We start from the raw sequence: 17,999 nt of genomic DNA on the forward strand, positions 1-17,999 counted from the left end.
AATTAATTGAAAATGTTAGAAAAAAATAAAAAAATCAAGGTCATCAAGTGGAGAATTGGCGCTCCTCTCAAATATTTCCAGCATTTATTCAAACTCATCAAAACACGTTAACTCACTGCCACCTTTAACCATGCCATCGCCTGCCTGATCTTCAAGGTCCCATGCATTTTGCAGCTTTGCGGCTTCCCCACAGAGCTCCCTCCACCCTCCCTGCGACCCGCACTCACACTTGCCTTGGCAGATCAATGGAACAGCATGAGGTTAGGTTTTTAATTGAGCTGTCCTGAAGAGTGGAGGGGGTTTTAATGAGGCCAGGTCTTGGTTTCATCCTGACCTTTGCGACTCTGCCCCGCAGGTGTCCATCCTCTAACTTAAAAGGAATGTATGGGCTTGTAGGGTTGCCCCAGAGGTGTCAGACCTCACTAGGCTTCACTGTAGAGCTTGACATTTCACCTGAACCTGAAGCGTCCAGGAGGAATTTGTACCTGATGTTACTATTACCAGTGCAGTACTTTAGCGAGAAGAACAGGATGTTTTGTGGTGCAAAGTGAAATCCATTTATGCTGGAAGGGGAAAAAAAAACAGAAAAAAAAACCCAGATAGGCAAACTAGAATCATTAATGGACCTCAAGCTCAATTTTTGACCGTGGGAGCAAATTAGAGAGACACGTGCACAGAGAGAACATGCAAACTCCACAAAGAAAGGCCAACACAAAGTGCCAACACATTAAAGGCAAAACGTCAAATTAGTAAATCAGGAACATCATTAGATGCTCAAAACTCAAGCAGACCATGTTTTCTAATCAAAAACAAGGAAACAAACATTTATTGGTCCTGTAGCAAGGATATAAACTTCATTCATTCCAAACTGTAAGGAGAAAAAATCCAGATGTGAAAAATTTAGTTTTATGTTGAAAAATGTTTTGAAGCAAAGCTAAGGATAATGTTGAAAAGCTACATCTTTAAACACCAGATTGACTCCTCAGCATTGCTAGGTAAATTACCAAAGATCAGTATTTCATAGCTTTCTAGTTACTATTTCAAAAAGTGGTAAACACCTTTATTAGTTACTTGGCAGCTATTTCGGTATGTTAAATAACACCAAAAGAACAGCCGTTTTAGAGACGCAATATCCCACACACTAGCAGGAGGCTTGAATCAAAAAGAGAAAGAAAAAAAAGACTGATTTTCACTCGAGCTGGAAAATTTGAATGCTTTAACTTTTATTTAAAAATGTTCTTTGTTGTTTCCAATAACGCTAGCTGTGCAGAGCATTAGGCTGCCGTAGTTAAAACCATGTAGAAAAACCCTTTTGATAAAGTGAGAGGTACGCTTTTGCTTCATATAGGTGGCACCTTGTCACCCATTTGACCTGACAGGATAAGAAAGGACCCACTGGGTAGAATTTACAATGAAATGCTTTCATTTTCCCCCAATGTAATTTGACATCAGCTTCACTTGATGCTGACATTATTAACCTCATATGTTCACTGGCACCGCAGTGTGCCAATTATAAACCGTTTCAAATAAATGTTTACCAGGAAAGTTAACGTATTGATTTACTCTTCCTTGTATTTTCTTGAGTTTAGCTTTTCAATCAAATCTCTTCAGTAAACTTCTTCAATCTCCCATCAGCCACCACCCCTCATACACACACACCATTCAGCAGTTCCCATCCATAATGAAATCTATGTAGACAGCTGCATTGATTCGGTCAGACACGTATCTTTTAATGTCACTGCGTGTGAAACTGATGACTGGAGAAAAAGAAGCCGCGGCTAAATGCAAATGATACAGACGACCTGCTCCACTTGCAGCCGAGAGAAGAAAAAGAAAGAAACAGCAAAAGGAGAAAAACAAATTGGCACTCTGCAACTTACCAGATTTGTTCTGGTTTGGTGATTTTTTAAAAATACTTCTTGAGAAAATACTACAAGCATATTTACTTGGGCAACACTGAGAGCAGGTCCTTGGTAGATACACTGAGGATTCAGAAAGATGACTCAATACTTTAAAAAGCAGCATCTTGGTTTCATGAAAAATTGCTTCAGAGAGATGAGCAGGAGCTGTGTGTAACAGAGATTTGTTGAATCAGTTTGTCACTGTAGAAATGTTTGCACGTACAAAACCCTGCATGTGTCTTCAGTAGTACATGTCTTGGAAAAGGTTTTGTCCCATTTCGATGTAGGCCTCTTTCTCTTGTGCGGACATCTGCTCCACGAGCTCCGGTCTCTGGCTGACCTCCCTGTACGAGAACGGCCGGCCTCCGACCATCACCATCGGCTCGTCCCCGACCTCCTCAAACTCGTCGTCGTCGTCGTCCTCCTCCTCCTCGTTGGCTCGGAGTGGAGCCGCGGCGGCGGGGGGCGGAGCCGAGGGGGAGTCGTCGTCCGATTCGCTGGTGTCGCTCTCCGAGTCGCTGGCGTTGGCGGAGGCCAGGCCTCTTGCCGCGGCGCTTGCTCCGCCCCCGCCTGCTCCGGCTACGGCCCTCTTCTCATGGATGAGCAGGGCGCGCATCACCTCCTCGTTCTCATCCGTCTGACCGATGCCATGAGCAGCAGCTCCGTCTTGAGCTCCAGGGAGATCTCCACCTGTGGAAGCAACAAATTCTCCTTAGAATCTTTAATCAGCTTGTAAGAAAAGAGTAACTTCTCTAATGTAATGTTATTAACTTGTCTCAACATGACTCTCTAAAGGTTGAATATACATTTTGTTCCCCCACTGAATATTTTCAACGATATAATAAAAGAAAAACAGCATCATTGCAAAGTCCAGTCGAAGCTTCAGATCAATATTTTATCAGAAAACACATTTTAAAATAGATTTAGCAGATAACATGTTAAATGGGAATGCATGTTTCCAAGCTCCAAGCAACACGGTCGGCCCACAGAGATGCACACACCTCAGAGACAGGATGCTTGGGAGAAATAATTTATGCAATTTCCACAAGAGCAAATTGTATTCCTGTACAAACCCGGCTCTGCCGTACCATCATCAAGTCCCTGATTATTTCAATTAAGCAATTATGGTACAGCGGCGAGCGGCAGGGTCCGACTGCTGCACGCCCTTGGAGAAACAACATCGCCGTAACAAGCTTGTTGGAGAACGTCTGTGACGGAGGGAGACAACCTGAGCTGACCTGGAATAACTTGTTCTGAGGGTAATGCGAACAGGGGATGGAAAATTAAAGGTCAGAGAGGAGGAATTAACAGTGGAGGGCCGAGACCGTGCTTTTTGTAGTCCATCTAATCCCCATGTTGCCATTTTGTAGAAGAAAACGTGTCCTCAGTGCGCTCGACAAGCCCTGCCTTGGCCAAGCAACACCAGTTATGATTAATGAGGGTGAAAACAGCAGTCGAGAGTGGGAGCGAATTCAATGTCAAATTTAGCTTCCTCTCTGACTCACTAAGTGAAAGATTTCAACATTATGACAGAGGAGAAAGCTGAGATTCAAGAAATACTGCAAGAAATGTGCATTGGCATTACTCCTGTTCATTCTGCTGTTCAATGTTCATTGTATTAAGACTGTGATTGAATATTAAGCTCAATTTGTCAAAAACTTGTTTATGAATCTGGGTATTATTTTAATGCCAACAATTCAGCTCTCACATAGGTTTTTCAAGAGCACTTATAAAGCAACTTTTAAAATATCCCATCAGACCAGAAGCATAGATTTACATGACTTCTGTAAAATGAAAGAAAGTTAATATAGTCGCAGACCCTCCAGGAGGAACTGAGTCAGGGTGAGAACCACGGGGCAGTTCTGCAGTGGAGACCCTACTTCCTGAAGAGCGTGTCGTTTCACAGCTGTGCAATAACAAAGTGCTCCAGAGTGCCATTAGGAATCTGGGAGAAAACCACGGCCCCTTCCACCATTTGGAACATTTCCACTGCTCCTGCTGGTTTGAAAAAGCCCATAATGACCTGATGGACAACAGCACCCCGAACACACACTGTTCAAACTCTTGGTTCAGAGCTGCGGATTAATGGAATATAAAACGATCTTCTCTGTAGTATTATAGCCGTAAAAGAAAGCAAAAAAAAAAAGTGAAGGGAGTTGTCCGCTGGTGGTAGCGATATTATCTTTTGCTATTCCCCCCCGCCAAGTGTTGCTTATTTTATTCCTTTATAACCACCAGCATAATGAAATTATTTTAGGCCTTTTTTCATTTATTAAAAAAATAAAATACTCAATTGTGAGAATGTGATCTCATTAAATCACTTTTTCTTTGTCCCATTATCTGTCAGCCTCCCAATTTCTAAAAATCTGTCTTCAAGTTTTTATTCTATTAACCAACCAAACAATGGGAAAGTACCTCCTGATGGAGATAAATTAAGCTGCTCCCCTTTCTATGCCTACAAAAGCATTTCCACTTATGAGAAATGCAGTTTATTATTCAGCTCTTGAGATATGTAAGCTTCTCATGTAAAAGAAAAAAAAACAGCAAAAAAATAGCCACAAAGTCAGAGGACAAAATATTAAAGATACTCTACTAAGATAATTGAAATGTCTCCTGCATCATTATAGTGATGCACAAAACTGAATTCCTTGTATGGGCATAGGGAATATATTAAAAGTATTAAAACAAATAAAGACAGGTGCACACAAATAATGAAAACATGAGGGGGCTTCATCCCGATTTTTTTTTTTTTTTTTTTGTTAATCCAAGCAGGATGGTTTTACTCACCGCTCTTGAGGACGTCGGGCTCGCTATAGGCCCCCTGCACGGTGCTCTGAGTCAGCCAGACGGGCCTCTCCTTGGGCGCCTTGCCCTCACTGGCCTGCTTCTGCTGCGCATCCTGTTCCTCCATGTTGATGACCACGTTCTGCGTGTACAGGTCAGCGTAGGCCGACCCTTTGTTAGACCAGGCTTCACGGTGTGGACCACTGGCCGCGTTCCCTGCAGACGCTGCCGCGCGGTCGCGGCTAAAGGGAATATTTGGAAAATATCATTTAAAAAGATCACCAACAGCCAAGAAAAAAAAAAAAACGAGGTTTTTAGGAAGAGAAAAAGTCTCCTGTGGCTCAGTTATGAAACTGGAGTATATTGTCTGCTATCCAAACTGCCATTAACTGGGTGAATACACACTTGCTGTGAAAGAAGTCGACCTCAGATGTGACACAGAAGGACAGAAGAGATAGTGGGATGATAAGTGACGTTGCAGTTTGATCGTTATTTAGGACTAACCTCTGTTTGAGAGCGGGGATCTCGGTGGGTTCTGGCTCCAACAGGTCGTGACACAAATTAACATCTTCGGTCTCGCGCAGCAGCACATAGATGGGCTCGATCTGCTCATTGAAGCGTGCCACCAGGGTCCTGGCATCAGGACAAACGGACGCGTCCTCCTCTACCTCTGTCTGGCAGAAGGTACAGCGAAATGTACCTGCAGGAAAACGAGAAATAAGTTTCAAGCTAAAGCAGACATCGAAAACAGAGCAACTATGTGCTCCCTGTGATCCTGCAGAACTGTTTCCACCCCCCCCCTCCAATCTGAAATCTTAGTATATTTCACCAAACCCTTCAACCAGCACATCTCCAGAGGAGCCATTACACAACTTTAAACATCGCTCGCCTCCACCAATGTCTGTTTTATGAGGGTGATTAACACACACAATAAACAATAAACACAATATATTTGTGAAGACTTCAGGGAATTGTGTGTACTGTGCAAACAGCCGACATGATGCATCTTCTAGCAGTAAGAGAAGGGCGTGTTTGACCATCTGTTTCGACGTTGGGGGGTGTGCCAACATTAGCAGACTCCATCTCTGCTTAGTGAGAGGGGGAAAGAGTGCAGCAGCGAGTCTCATCCGACTCCTCTGGTAAACATGAAGAGTGTGTGGCGGTTAGTCATCATGGATCATATTATTGAACTGGAAATTTAAATGTTCAATTAAAAAATAAATATGAATGGAACTAGGATTCTGATTTTGCATATGTACTGACAATATCCAACATTTGAACTGTCGCTGCAAACATTTCTCAGATGAGTCTCTGAGCGCTGGTTTGATGATGTGGCATCCGTCAAAGGAACATATCTTCTCATGGCCAGTTTGATCTTACTGTCAAAGATTCCTGTCAACATTTCCAATAGCTGCAAGGTCACACAGAGCTGCTGGCCTCGCAGAAACACGGAGTCTATCCGACAAGCAGGTAAACTCCAGGCATTTGTTTTGTCAGCAATCTGTCAGGGTGCCGAGTTACTACACTCACAGCTAGAATTGATAACACATCGACCGAAACAGGAGAAAAAACTGACCTGAGAAAGAAGTTCATAGAAAAACTGAACACAAACTGGCTGACAACCAAAACTAAGTGAAAAAGCTTACTGGAAACGCCAACCTTGATTTTAATGCAGCACTTACCTACAGAGCTGCCAGCTTCTAAAATAAGCTCATATGCACAATAACTTGATGAGAATGTTTTCAAGAAAACCCAAGGTCGCTTGAGAAAAACTAATGCTTTCCCCACTGGTTCTGTTAGCTGCTTATTCGACATAGGGCAGTGGTTGCAGTAAAGAGACCCCAGACCACCCTGTTGCTCTGAAACTTCAGTATATCCGAAGGGCAGCAAGTCAGTCTCACACCAACTGCAACATACAATTTCTGCAAAGTGTGCTGGGCCGATTCCGGGTGCTCGTATTATACACATGGTAGACCTCGAATGGGCGGCGACCAGGGGGCATCCGGATCAGACGACCTCAGCAGAAGATTAGAGAGTAACATAAAGTCTGTCCTGAATGGCTGAACCCCTCCGAATGTCACAAAGACTGACTGAAAGCTCAGTTCCCTCTTCATCACAACAATCCGGTTGAAAGATCGCACTATTGTGGGTTATAACAACCAGTGTCTGATCTTGGGTGGTTGGATTAGAGCATGATCTCAGACCATCTACCACCAATGGCCAACAATTCTTTTTAGCAGCATTTACTCTGTTAAAAACTTGAGTATTTATACCCATCAGGACATAAGTTAAGGTGCAATAAATGAGCGATTTACCATAAAAGGAAACCTCATTCACAAGCAACCATAATTTTGATGCTCACTTACACTACTTTTGCTTGTTGTAGCCCTCCAGACTGAGAAATCATTGCACACAAAATGAAACACGCAAGTTCTGTTTGAGCTGTCAACAATTAAACAATAGCGCTCACTCTGTTGAATAGGAACCAGGTAGGTTCTGTATACTTTTTGAGACCGAGTGGTCAGGCTGAGTCGATTCTCTTCAGCTCATACTTGACTTATTAATGTTAACACTGAGGCTGGAGTCAATACCTGCTCAAATGCCATGGTTACTTAACGCACCTTTACTTAGAAATTTTTCATATTTCCTCCCACAACACCTGCAGTTTGCTCCCTGTCTGAGCAGCACACAGTATATAGACTGCAGAAATGTTATTTTTATTTCAAAAGGTAGGAGCAAGAACAAGTGGGATAGACAGTAGGCAAAAAATAGGACAGTGGCCTTTTTCAAAAAGTTTACCGATATCATGCAATTTCATGTAGTGAAGTAGAAAGATTCTTAATACAGGCTGAATTAGAGCAAATCATATTATTAAATAGCCAGAATGTATTTCTAAAAACGCACTTAAAATTAAAATAGTGTTCTAGTCACTGTACTTGATTGACGGAGTGGAGATTCCTGCTGGAATTTGTGGGGGAAATAAACACAGTTTAGCAATGTAGACATCACATGTCAGCAAAATAGGCGTTGTGTCCCTTGTGTAAGGTTCTCTGGCCACTCACACGCCAAACACATACACAAGCACAATTTAATGAATACCTCCTACTTATAAGTGGGTGATGCGAGTCCTGTTTGCAAACAGTTTCAGACAGCTGCCAGCCCACACCGAAACGGTTTGTTTGTGTGTGTGTGTGTGTGTGTGTGTGTGTGTGTGTGTGTGTGTGTGTGTGTGTGTGTGTGTGTGTGTGTGTGTGTGTGTTGGGAGGACAGATGGACAGAAAACATGCAAAAACACAGATAAGGAGAGTAATGGGAACACAGCAAATGAATTGAATATATAATGTATATATAAAAAGTCCTACATGAACATACGTGAGGATGACTTTAACCAAACCGCTTTCCATCTCCCAATATAATCAACCTGTCAACATCACTGAATGTCTCTGCATCTCAATTTGCCAGTTTCCAATTACAATTTCATTTGAAAATTATACAAATGAACCTCTGCAGCTTGATTCAGGCATTAATCAGGAAATAAATGACCCCGGATGAAACATCAATTTGTCCAAACCCACTGACAAGAAAACCCGATTTATTAAGAGGGAAATAAACATTTTCTTGTACTGTGGACAGAAAGACAACTCAGCTCTCAAACCACTACATGGAAGGAAAGATCAGGTCATGTGTGTTATTACACACTTCAACAGGCTTGCAAATAGGATAGTGTTCGCCCCTTTTTCAGAGGTCAGGGCAAATTTCTGGCTTACAAGACAATCCAAGTGAATTTTCTTAACACGGCCAACATTAAGTCAACTTAGACGTGGTACAATGTTTATCTGTACACACTGTGTTGCTGCGGGCTTATACTGAGCCACTAAAGCATCATTAACCTCAGTTAAGGCTTCAATTAGCATCAATCCAGCCCTGATAGCAAACACAGAGGAGGTGGTGTTTTCTAAAGACACTCGTCACTGCCATCTAGAGGCCATCAGCCAAACACACCATTAAGTCTTCAAGTTTTCATCAATTCATGTTGACACTCTTGTGTTTTTAGACATAAAACACATTTGTTTTGAAAACACTGACTGAGCACGTGTGAAAATGAGTAGGAATATAACAGGTTACCTCATCAGTGCTGTTGATAGCAGATATGTTTTTAAGTACTTAATGGAATACACACACAGCACACAAGTGCTCATAGGTACAGTCATTATCTTCCACCTACAGTTAGTGGAATGAACAATATCTTTAGGAAATACACTTCTTGCGTGCTGAAATAGTCTTTTTCTGCATTTTTATGATGATATCCATATGATGCCAACACAAGTAGACTAATTTTAAGATATCAGTGCCAACTCCAAGAATTACCAAAGTCATGCAAGCCCTACAATAAAGCAAGTAAAACATGCTGCATATGTACAAGCAGATCATGCTTGATGCCTACCCGTCATTGGGTCAAAGAGCTGGTTGGCCTCGAGGTCGGTGAATGTGGAGAAGCAGCAGGGGCAGCGGAAGGAAGCACGGTTGGTGGAGTCCCGCTCATCCGTCTCGATGCGTCGCCTCATGTGATCCAGTTTGTACTTGACCACATTAACCAGTACCCTAAGGAAAGGACAAAAACAAAAATGGTTTAATATAAAGACAGAGAATAGAAAAGGCGGTGTGGTTATTGAAATTTACTGTGAAACCAACTACAACCAAACACATGTAAAACCTGTAGTTGATGAAATAGTAGTTGTGCCGCGTCGTCTTGCCATCTGGAGCCGTCTCCACTCTCATACGACACTTGACAAACTTGTCTGCTTTCAGGGTGTTGAGCACCGAACGCAGCTGTTTACGGTCGAACTTCAGGAGCTCAAGCATGTCCTCCTCACGCACACACGGGTTGCGGATCAGCACATCCAGGGCCAGGGCATGCTCGATACCGTAAAAACCCCTCACGACCTGCTTGGCCAGCCGCTTCAGTGCCGCAGGGACCTCCGTCAGGAGCTCTGGTTCAATCATGTTGGCCTGAGAAGAGAAACGACGAATGATGTTCAAATGAAGAAAATCAGGACACAATTGTTATTTGTGAAGGCAGGTGAATTTCAATGAATATCAAAACAGTTTAAGCTACAAAAGTAGACATTATATTGAACATGAATGAGCATCACATTATGTAGAAGAGGTCTCTGCAAATTAAAACTAGTTGAAAATGGGCACAGTGCCGAATTTGAATAAATCCTTAACAAAATAGTTTAGTTTAGTTTATTGATTTATTTGACAGGGACCATGTACAAATACATTAATCTTTCAACAGAAAAGATGCTTTGTACCAGATTTAGCAAATGCTAATTTCCATCTGCAGTCCCTAGGCGGGTTCACAACAATAACAATGCAATTACATAACTGTTTGTTAAAAACTATTACAAAACACAATACATGAGCACATTTAAAATTAATATACATCAGTGTCAAATCCTATGTACAAAATCAACCGGACTGATGCTGACCCAGTTGGTTATCAAGAATATATTTCTTCAGGTTTCTAGAAAAAATGTTTAAATCTACAGAACATTTCAGACTGTCTGGGAGCTGATTCCATTGTTTAATAGTTTTGAATGAAAAAGCTGTTTGAGCAAAGGCAGAGGATCTTTTTGGGATCGCACAGTTTTTGTGAAATGTTATTTCCTTTTATTAGATCTATTTTTTTTTCTTATTTCTTATCTTTTTCTATTACATTTCTTTTAAACCTGTAACGATTTACGAAGACTTCAATTCTTAAAATACAACTAGATCGTATGCACAGAAGGTATTATGAAAACCAAATTACTAAGGAGACAAATAATGTTTTGAATGTGACTGAAATTGTACCTTCGCACTCTGTCAGCGGAAATATAATAAATAACGTAAAGGTAAAACACAGATTCCTGTTATATCGATCGCATTGTTTGTGAGATTAAACATTACAAAGTCGTATTAAATCGTATTAATTCCTGGTCTGGTCTCAGGCTCCTTGATCACATCGTAACTTCTCATTGAGTCAAATCTGACTGATGGAAAATGACTACTTAATTTAGCTTAGCTATGGTCGGCTATTTGGAACTAAGACTGGAAACAAAAATGTAAAGCTGAAAGTATAAGTGGATAGGCAGAGAATAATTGAACAATAGCGCTGTACGCCTGCCACATGAAGGTATATCGCTCAGAAAATTAAGAAACTACATTCCACTGAACTAAATAGCGACATACATCAAGTTCCCTTTCGGAAGCCGCTAGTCAGCTAACAGTTAGTCTTACCCGGCAAGCCTTCTTTTCCTTTCTAATAGCAGACAAAGCCAGCACTTCAAGTCATTTCTGAGTAAACGCTAACTCGGCCCGTCTCAGGGAAAGAAATTGGACCATCTTCACACACATCCGCACTTCGAATTGTTAAACTTCTGCTCTGAGTAGCGTACTTAGCTCCTTCATTTGTGAAGATAACCCCGGAAAGACAAACAGTCATGAGGAACCAATAGAAACCCAGAGTTTTGATTGACGTATGCACTATCCAATGAGGTTGCTTCTTTTTAGATGACGATTTATTGGCCAATAAAAAAAAAAGAAACCACGCAGCAAATATAACTATTTACTTCCGGTTCTCACAAGAAATGGCTTCACTTGACAGAGTTAAAGTTCTAGTTTTAGGCGATTCAGGTAAGCTTTAACGCTCTATCCCAGTCGACATGCTTCATATGGATGTGTATTATTCTTTTTTGGGGATATGTGTTCATTGTTTATGAATTTAGCTTATTTTAGAAATCCTCTCTTTTCCTTTCTGATAGGAGGCACATTTTGTCAATGCAGTAGCTTCGCAAACATCTATCAATAAATCTATAACCTTACTGTGAAGCAATAGCTATCACAAATAAAATATAAAGGTGTTTATTGTAGACCTTAGCATCTGCTTATGTGGACTCCTTAATCGCCTTGTTTTAATGCGTTTCCTCTGTTTCATTGTAATTGACTGAACTGTCATGTGTTGGTGTGATATAAATACATTTTTGCCTTACTAAAGCAGAAACTGTGTCAACTCCGCCAAAGCCGAATTAAATACCTACAATTCACCTACACTAAAAACTTCTTAGATTCATTTCAGTAGGGATTTGCTTGATGGGAACCAACTGAAACAGACTCTGGATCGTGCTCTTCAATATCTGGAATGGAGCCACAGTGCATTGTGACCCCCTAGACAACTATTATGCTATTTGTTATTGTTTCAATTCTAATTGATCCACTTTTCTCTTGTCGGTTGCAGGAGTGGGAAAGTCCTCCTTGGTCCATCTACTTTGCCAGAATCAAGTGTTAGGGAATCCGTCGTGGACTGTGGGATGCTCTGTGGATGTGAGGGTAAGCTGGCTGTTTTTCAAAACATAGTTGACTAAAGTCACGATGTGATGCTTTATGTGTTTTTACGTTATTTATGTGATGCAAAAATAATGCAAGCCACTGCTAATAATGCAAGCCAAAGTTGATCACCATGGGAAATCCATGGTGATTACGTTTTGCTTTGAAGAGGTTGTGCTTCAATTCGCAAAACTGGTTTATAGTAGGCTTTCTTTATAAGTAAAATGTTGCTTCTTAAGTTTATTTTAAAAGATAAGAATAGCTGTTAAAAGCTTTGTATAAGTAGAGGATTACAATCGTTGAAGTATCTAAAATAATACCTTACCCCCAGGTTCAAGACTATAAGGAGGGAACGCCAGATGAGAAAACCTTCTACATTGAACTGTGGGATGTTGGAGGATCTGTCGGCAGTGCCAGCAGTGTCAAAAGTACGCGAGCAGTCTTCTACAATTCGGTCAATGGTAAAGCAAAGTTTTACATGATTGCGCAAACATCACATCTTTCCTTTTAATGCTCTCATGACATTTGTTCTGATCGTTTATGGATTTGTGGATTTCAGGAATCATCTTGGTACATGATCTGACAAATAAGAAATCCTCTCAGAATCTCTACCGCTGGTCTCTGGAAGCTTTGAACAGGGATTCCTCTCCAACAGGAGTCATCGTCTCAAATGGGTTAGTAGTTGCTTGACTTTGAACTTTTTTATTGTCATGGACACATGCTGAAATATTTGAAAAAGATCTAAATATATCCTTTTTTTTCTTTCATAGCAGCGACTATGACAGAGAGCAGTTTGCTGAGAATCCTGTACCTCTGCTCTTAATTGGAACCAAGTTTGACCAAATTCCAGAGAGCAAACGCAGTGAGGTTCTCACTCGGACGGCTTTCCTGTCTGAAGACTTCAACGCAGAAGAGATCAACCTTGTGGGTCCACTTTTTTTTTATTCATTCCTTTCAAAGTCATAGGTTTTAACATTTTGGAAATTTTCTTCAAAATAAAACTGCAGTTTTAAAATTGTATCGTAATATTAGAATACTACTGAAAAATAATATTGAATTAGAAATAAAACTTTCCAGAAATGTTCCCAGGCTTCGGGGATGTTTGGTGGCTGCTGCAGGAACTGTACAACGGGGTTGGGTGACACTGATCTTTGTGAAGGCCACAAAAATGTAACCTATATGCATAATCCTTTGGGTAAATTGTGACTAAATCTACCGCAAAAATATGAAACAACTATGTTTATAACTAAGTGAAGTCTATTGGATCACGAGGATGATATTAGACATATTTAAAATGATATCTGGAATAAATGATTAATATCACTGTTCCAATCACATGTAAAACCAGTGACTGTTCTTTTGAAAGATTGGATCAGGGAACACCAATTGTTGATGCCTGCTGTACACTTTTTCCAGGATTTTTAAGTTTTTCAAAGTCCTCATAGCGTTGCCAAAATTGCTAAATACTTCACATTGACAGTTCAAAGCAGTAACATGGTAAAATAACCTTTTTTTCTGTGACTGAAGTCCTTTTTTGTGTGTTTTCAAGGACTGTACCAACCCCAGATATCTTGCTGCAGGCACATCAAATGCAGTGAAACTCAGCAAGTTCTTTGACAAGGTGAGAAACCCAAAGTCATTTTATTAACTGTACTTTTACAATATGTCAGTTATACCCATGTTCATACTTTAACACTTGTGTGTGTTGGTCTTACTGATATTATGATCAAATATGAGATTGCATAGTTATCAAAACCATGTAACGTAACTTTGTTAATCATTGTAATTTTTTTTTTGCCCAACAGGTAATCGAAAAGAGATATTTTACAAGGGATCCAAGTCAGGTGACGATTATTTTCTCTTTTTTTCTGTTGTAAAATGTAAGGAATAACACAAATATACAGTATTTATTGAAAGTACATCTTTATTAGCACATTTTTAATTGTTTCTGCAGATGACCGGTTTCACAGACAGAAAACGGTTCAACTTCAAAAGCTTGCACTATGACTGAGCCAGGAATGCAACTGAGAGGAGCATCAGCCATGGGCGACGCGCATCCACAACATTTCCACCCACTCTTTGCATTTGTCGAAGTTTTAATTAAGTTGAAGCAAACACATTTGTAAATAGCTGATTCAACTTGCACAGGGATTTTGCAAATGAGAGATGGAGATGAGGAAAATAAAAGGAGCAAGAAAGCTGAATTAAAGTCAGAACTTTTTTCCATGTGCTTTTGGCACAGATAATCTTTGTGGATTCTTTTGAAAGTGAAGATCATTTTACAAGCATACACTTCATCAAGCCTGATTAGTTTTTCATCAGCAGCTATGCAGTGAGCAATGTCGCTCGATCAGTAAACACTCATGCAACATTCATTGATGGCTTCATGACTTTCTTGATCCATGAACTGAAGTAATTCACTTTGGTGAAGACATGAGGATAATGTGGATTAGAACACTCACATTGCTTGGTGTAGGCTGTGATACCTTCAACCTTATTGTTGCAGATGAGTGGTCCACCAGAATCACCCTGCAAGAAAAGGATAAGAGAAAGATTTGTTAGGTCTGTGAAAACACTACATTTGTATGTAGTTTTGTAATTTGCCCTTGTTCTGTTTGAGATTGTCTCCCACCTCACACACTCCTCCCTTCTTTTTGTTGAACTTGGTGCACATCATATGATCACTGTTGAAGTATATGCCCCAGATGTTTTTACACTCAAAGCTGAATTGTATTTTCTCTGTAGTTTCCCTCAGAACATCTGAAGGAGGCATGTTTTCTCCAGTTCTTCCCCATCCAGCTACAGCACAGTTGATGTTTGCAGGAGTTTTTCCATTTTTGTTGGGTATTCCAATAGTCTTCACATACTTATTGAGCTTGGCCTTTTTTTTCAGCTGTGAAGAGAGCAGTTTAACAGGAAGTCACAACAGATATGAACACATTGATGTGTATGGAAAAAAAAAAATCACACCATCCTTTTTACCCCCTTCAGTACAAATGTGTGAAGAAAGACAATGCTGCTAAAGTTGTTAATTAACCTAAAACATGATGGCTATCACACCGCAGATCACAAAGACATTTAAGTTTTACGATGCAATTTATGAAGTGCATCTTGAGTTTTAATTTTACCTGAAGTAACATGATGTCATATTCATATTGTCCCGTGAACTTTGGATGCAGATGGTATCTGGCCACTTCAATCCGTTGCTGAGTTTTTTCTTTAGCAGTAATGTTGTGACCTCCAAGCACCACCATCATTTCTTTAGGACTGACAAACAGGGAAGTGAAAGGTTGGAAAGTTATCAAAATACTGTGAAACATTTCAATTGTATATGATGCCAAGTGGTAGAACTGAATTTACTGTTGATGAGGGATTTCCAAATGTAAGTAGATTCCTACACACAAAATAAGATTCCTGACATGAAATATTTGTTGATACAATATGCTGTTCATGTTTTCACATAATGTATTCTATACAAAAATTTTGGACATTATACAATATTATCCACAAATGATCCATCAATGACAAATTGTTATGACAATCGAGATTCAGAGCAAAACTTTGCTTTTAATGAGAAAAATCAACTCACTATTTGCAGTGTGCAGCAGTCAGAACAAAGTCCTCTCTAATAAGTATCCCACCGCATGAATGTGTTCCATTAAACTGGAGTGATGCCATGTAGGGTCTGGAATGGGGCTTTGCAACCCTCCCAGCCACGATGTTGCTCTCAACAGCTCCTAATTTGTTAGATATGATAGAAGAGCAGTTAAATGCCACAGACTGTATCCACATCAGATGCTGATGCATTCATCCTTCTTTTTGAGTAATAATTTTCAAATGTTTCATCTGATCTTACCAGTGATGGAGACGAGCAGGAACATATATACGATGCAGCTTATCTGGATCATGGTCATGCAGATGTGAAAGCCCACTGGTTTGATTCTGCTCAACCACCTCAACTGCAGCACCCTCAGTACAAGTGTGTGCAGGTGTAAAAACACTCCTGCTCTGACAGGAATTGAGACCACATTTTCACACTTCATGCTAGAATGCTGCTCTTTCTGCTGCATGCATGAAGTCCTGTTGTCTGGAAACAACTCGTCTTCCGCCAAGAAACATGAAAATGGTGTCCTTTTTTTGGTCAGTTTTGTCCATCCGTCTTTGCAAAATAGCTGAAGCTCAGCTAGATTGTTTGGAGAGCATCTGCAAACAGATATTTTCAATTAATAGAGCTTTTCAGATGGATTCAACTCAATTCAGCTTTATTTATATAGCGACAAATACAACACAGTCATTTGCAGGTACCTCTACAGAGAAAACCCTACAGTTCCACATGAGCAAGCATAGGCAACTGTGGAATCAAAAAACTCCCTTTTAAAAGGAGGAAACTTTGCAGAACCAGGCTCAGAGGTGGTGGCTTCCTGCTATTCCGACTGGGGGACAGAAAGAGAAAAGAAGAGGACAGACAGATTGACTTTCTAAATCAGCTCCACATTGCTCCACTTTCTTCAAGTGGTTCAGGACAGGAGGTTTCAGATCACGAACGGTTAATTGTGAAGACAATTGGTTAATGAAACGTCGTAGTGGCACATGGAGTGAGAAAGGAGAGAAGAGAAGCTCAGTGTTGGTCCTCCACCAGTCTTGCGTAACTTATGGTAGCTACACTAATAAAATGGTCCAGAGAGGCCTGAACCAGACCTAAATGTCAGCTTTACAAAACAGAAAGGTCTTAAGCCTAGACTTGAAAGTAGAGACTGTGTCGGTCCCTCTAACTGAAATTGGGAGCTTTTATGAACCTAGGAACCTCCAGCAGGCCAGCTCTCTGAGAACCAAGTGTTCTCCTCAGAGCAGTATGGGACAAACAGCTCTTTAAGATATGATGGGGCCTTATTGTTAAGAGCTTTACAGGTTAAACGAAACATTTTAAATTCTATTCTAGATTAAACAGGAAGCCAGTGAAGAGAAGTTAATATTGGGCTGATGTGATCTCTGCTGTTGGTTCTTGTCAGAACTCTTGCTGCAGCATTTTGAATCAGCTGCTCTGTGCGATGTTCAAAGCTTTGAATACTTGAATTAAAAATAAAAAAATGAAACATGATTGAAACTTCTTCGGATTCTTGTGTATGCCACACTTTTCAGTTTTCAAAAGTTATTTTCTTTCACTTCACAATTATTTGGCATGTTGTGTTTATTACATACAAATCCCCCCAAAACATCATTTACATTTATGTTTGAAATGTAACAAAATGTTGAAATGTACAAAAAGTATAAACACTTTTGCAAGCCGCTGTGGTGTGTGCTTGTCATCACTGAATGAAGAGTCCAACAGTTCAGGATGTGCATTTCCTCTGTGCCCCCATGACCCCATTGTCAGGATAAAACTGGCATAGAAGATGAAGTAATTGATGAATGTGTATATGATAGGTTTTTTTGTAATTTTGCTCCACTCTTTTTAAGGGACTGTTTTTTTTTTTTTTTTTTTTTTTTTTGCTTTCTTAAAGTGCCAATGCCTGTTAGTAATAAACTTTGCATGAGGGTTTATGCAGTTTGTGGTTAACAAGCTCACAGAAACCATATGTGGTGTGTTTGCTTCCTGCAGACAGGCAATATGAAAGAAGACGTCTGACATATGGAGTGATAAAAGAAGAGGTTGCAAAAGGACTGCAATAGGTAGAAATGAAGACACTTTTGGAAAAATGCTCTGGTAAAACTAGAATTACTGACTCAATTATTTTGCTATTTTGATCAAAGTTAAATATGGAGTAACACAGGTTTCTGTTTTAGGACCTATACTCTTCACATTATACATGCTTCCTGTAGGGAACATCATCAGGAAACACTCCATTAACTTCCACTGTTATGCAGATGATACACAGATCTACCTATCCCTGAAACCAGATGATACCGACCAACTTGTCAAATTAGAAGCTTGTCTTAATGACATAAAAA

General features: G+C 40.2%; 3 protein-coding genes across 3 annotated transcripts; 1 reads left to right on the plus strand and 2 right to left on the minus strand.

Moving 5' to 3' along the window:
* Window positions 1-1,908: 1,908 nt before the first annotated feature.
* On the minus strand, window positions 1,909-11,138 carry gtf2e1 (general transcription factor IIE, polypeptide 1, alpha). Its single transcript, XM_030112595.1, has 6 exons — window positions 10,965-11,138; window positions 9,400-9,695; window positions 9,130-9,287; window positions 5,190-5,385; window positions 4,689-4,927; window positions 1,909-2,591 (listed from the first exon to the last, which is right to left on the minus strand). Exons 2-6 carry the CDS (start codon window positions 9,687-9,689, stop codon window positions 2,143-2,145), a joined length of 1,332 nt encoding a protein of 443 aa, XP_029968455.1. The 5' UTR covers window positions 9,690-9,695; window positions 10,965-11,138; the 3' UTR covers window positions 1,909-2,142.
* A 153-nt stretch (window positions 11,139-11,291) lies between these two features.
* Window positions 11,292-14,273, plus strand: rabl3 (RAB, member of RAS oncogene family-like 3). Its single transcript, XM_030112602.1, has 8 exons — window positions 11,292-11,360; window positions 11,962-12,053; window positions 12,382-12,511; window positions 12,610-12,724; window positions 12,821-12,974; window positions 13,600-13,671; window positions 13,856-13,894; window positions 14,005-14,273. Exons 1-8 carry the CDS (start codon window positions 11,315-11,317, stop codon window positions 14,059-14,061), a joined length of 705 nt encoding a protein of 234 aa, XP_029968462.1. The 5' UTR covers window positions 11,292-11,314; the 3' UTR covers window positions 14,062-14,273.
* Window positions 14,274-14,380: 107 nt separating this feature from the next.
* Window positions 14,381-16,059, minus strand: LOC115403631 (granzyme B-like). Its single transcript, XM_030112600.1, has 5 exons — window positions 15,907-16,059; window positions 15,640-15,787; window positions 15,179-15,317; window positions 14,683-14,943; window positions 14,381-14,579 (listed from the first exon to the last, which is right to left on the minus strand). Exons 1-5 carry the CDS (start codon window positions 15,962-15,964, stop codon window positions 14,412-14,414), a joined length of 774 nt encoding a protein of 257 aa, XP_029968460.1. The 5' UTR covers window positions 15,965-16,059; the 3' UTR covers window positions 14,381-14,411.
* Between the last annotated feature and the right edge of the window lie 1,940 nt (window positions 16,060-17,999).

This window comes from Salarias fasciatus, chromosome 16 (assembly GCF_902148845.1).
Source record: "Salarias fasciatus chromosome 16, fSalaFa1.1, whole genome shotgun sequence".
Classification (NCBI taxonomy): domain Eukaryota; kingdom Metazoa; phylum Chordata; class Actinopteri; order Blenniiformes; family Blenniidae; genus Salarias; species Salarias fasciatus.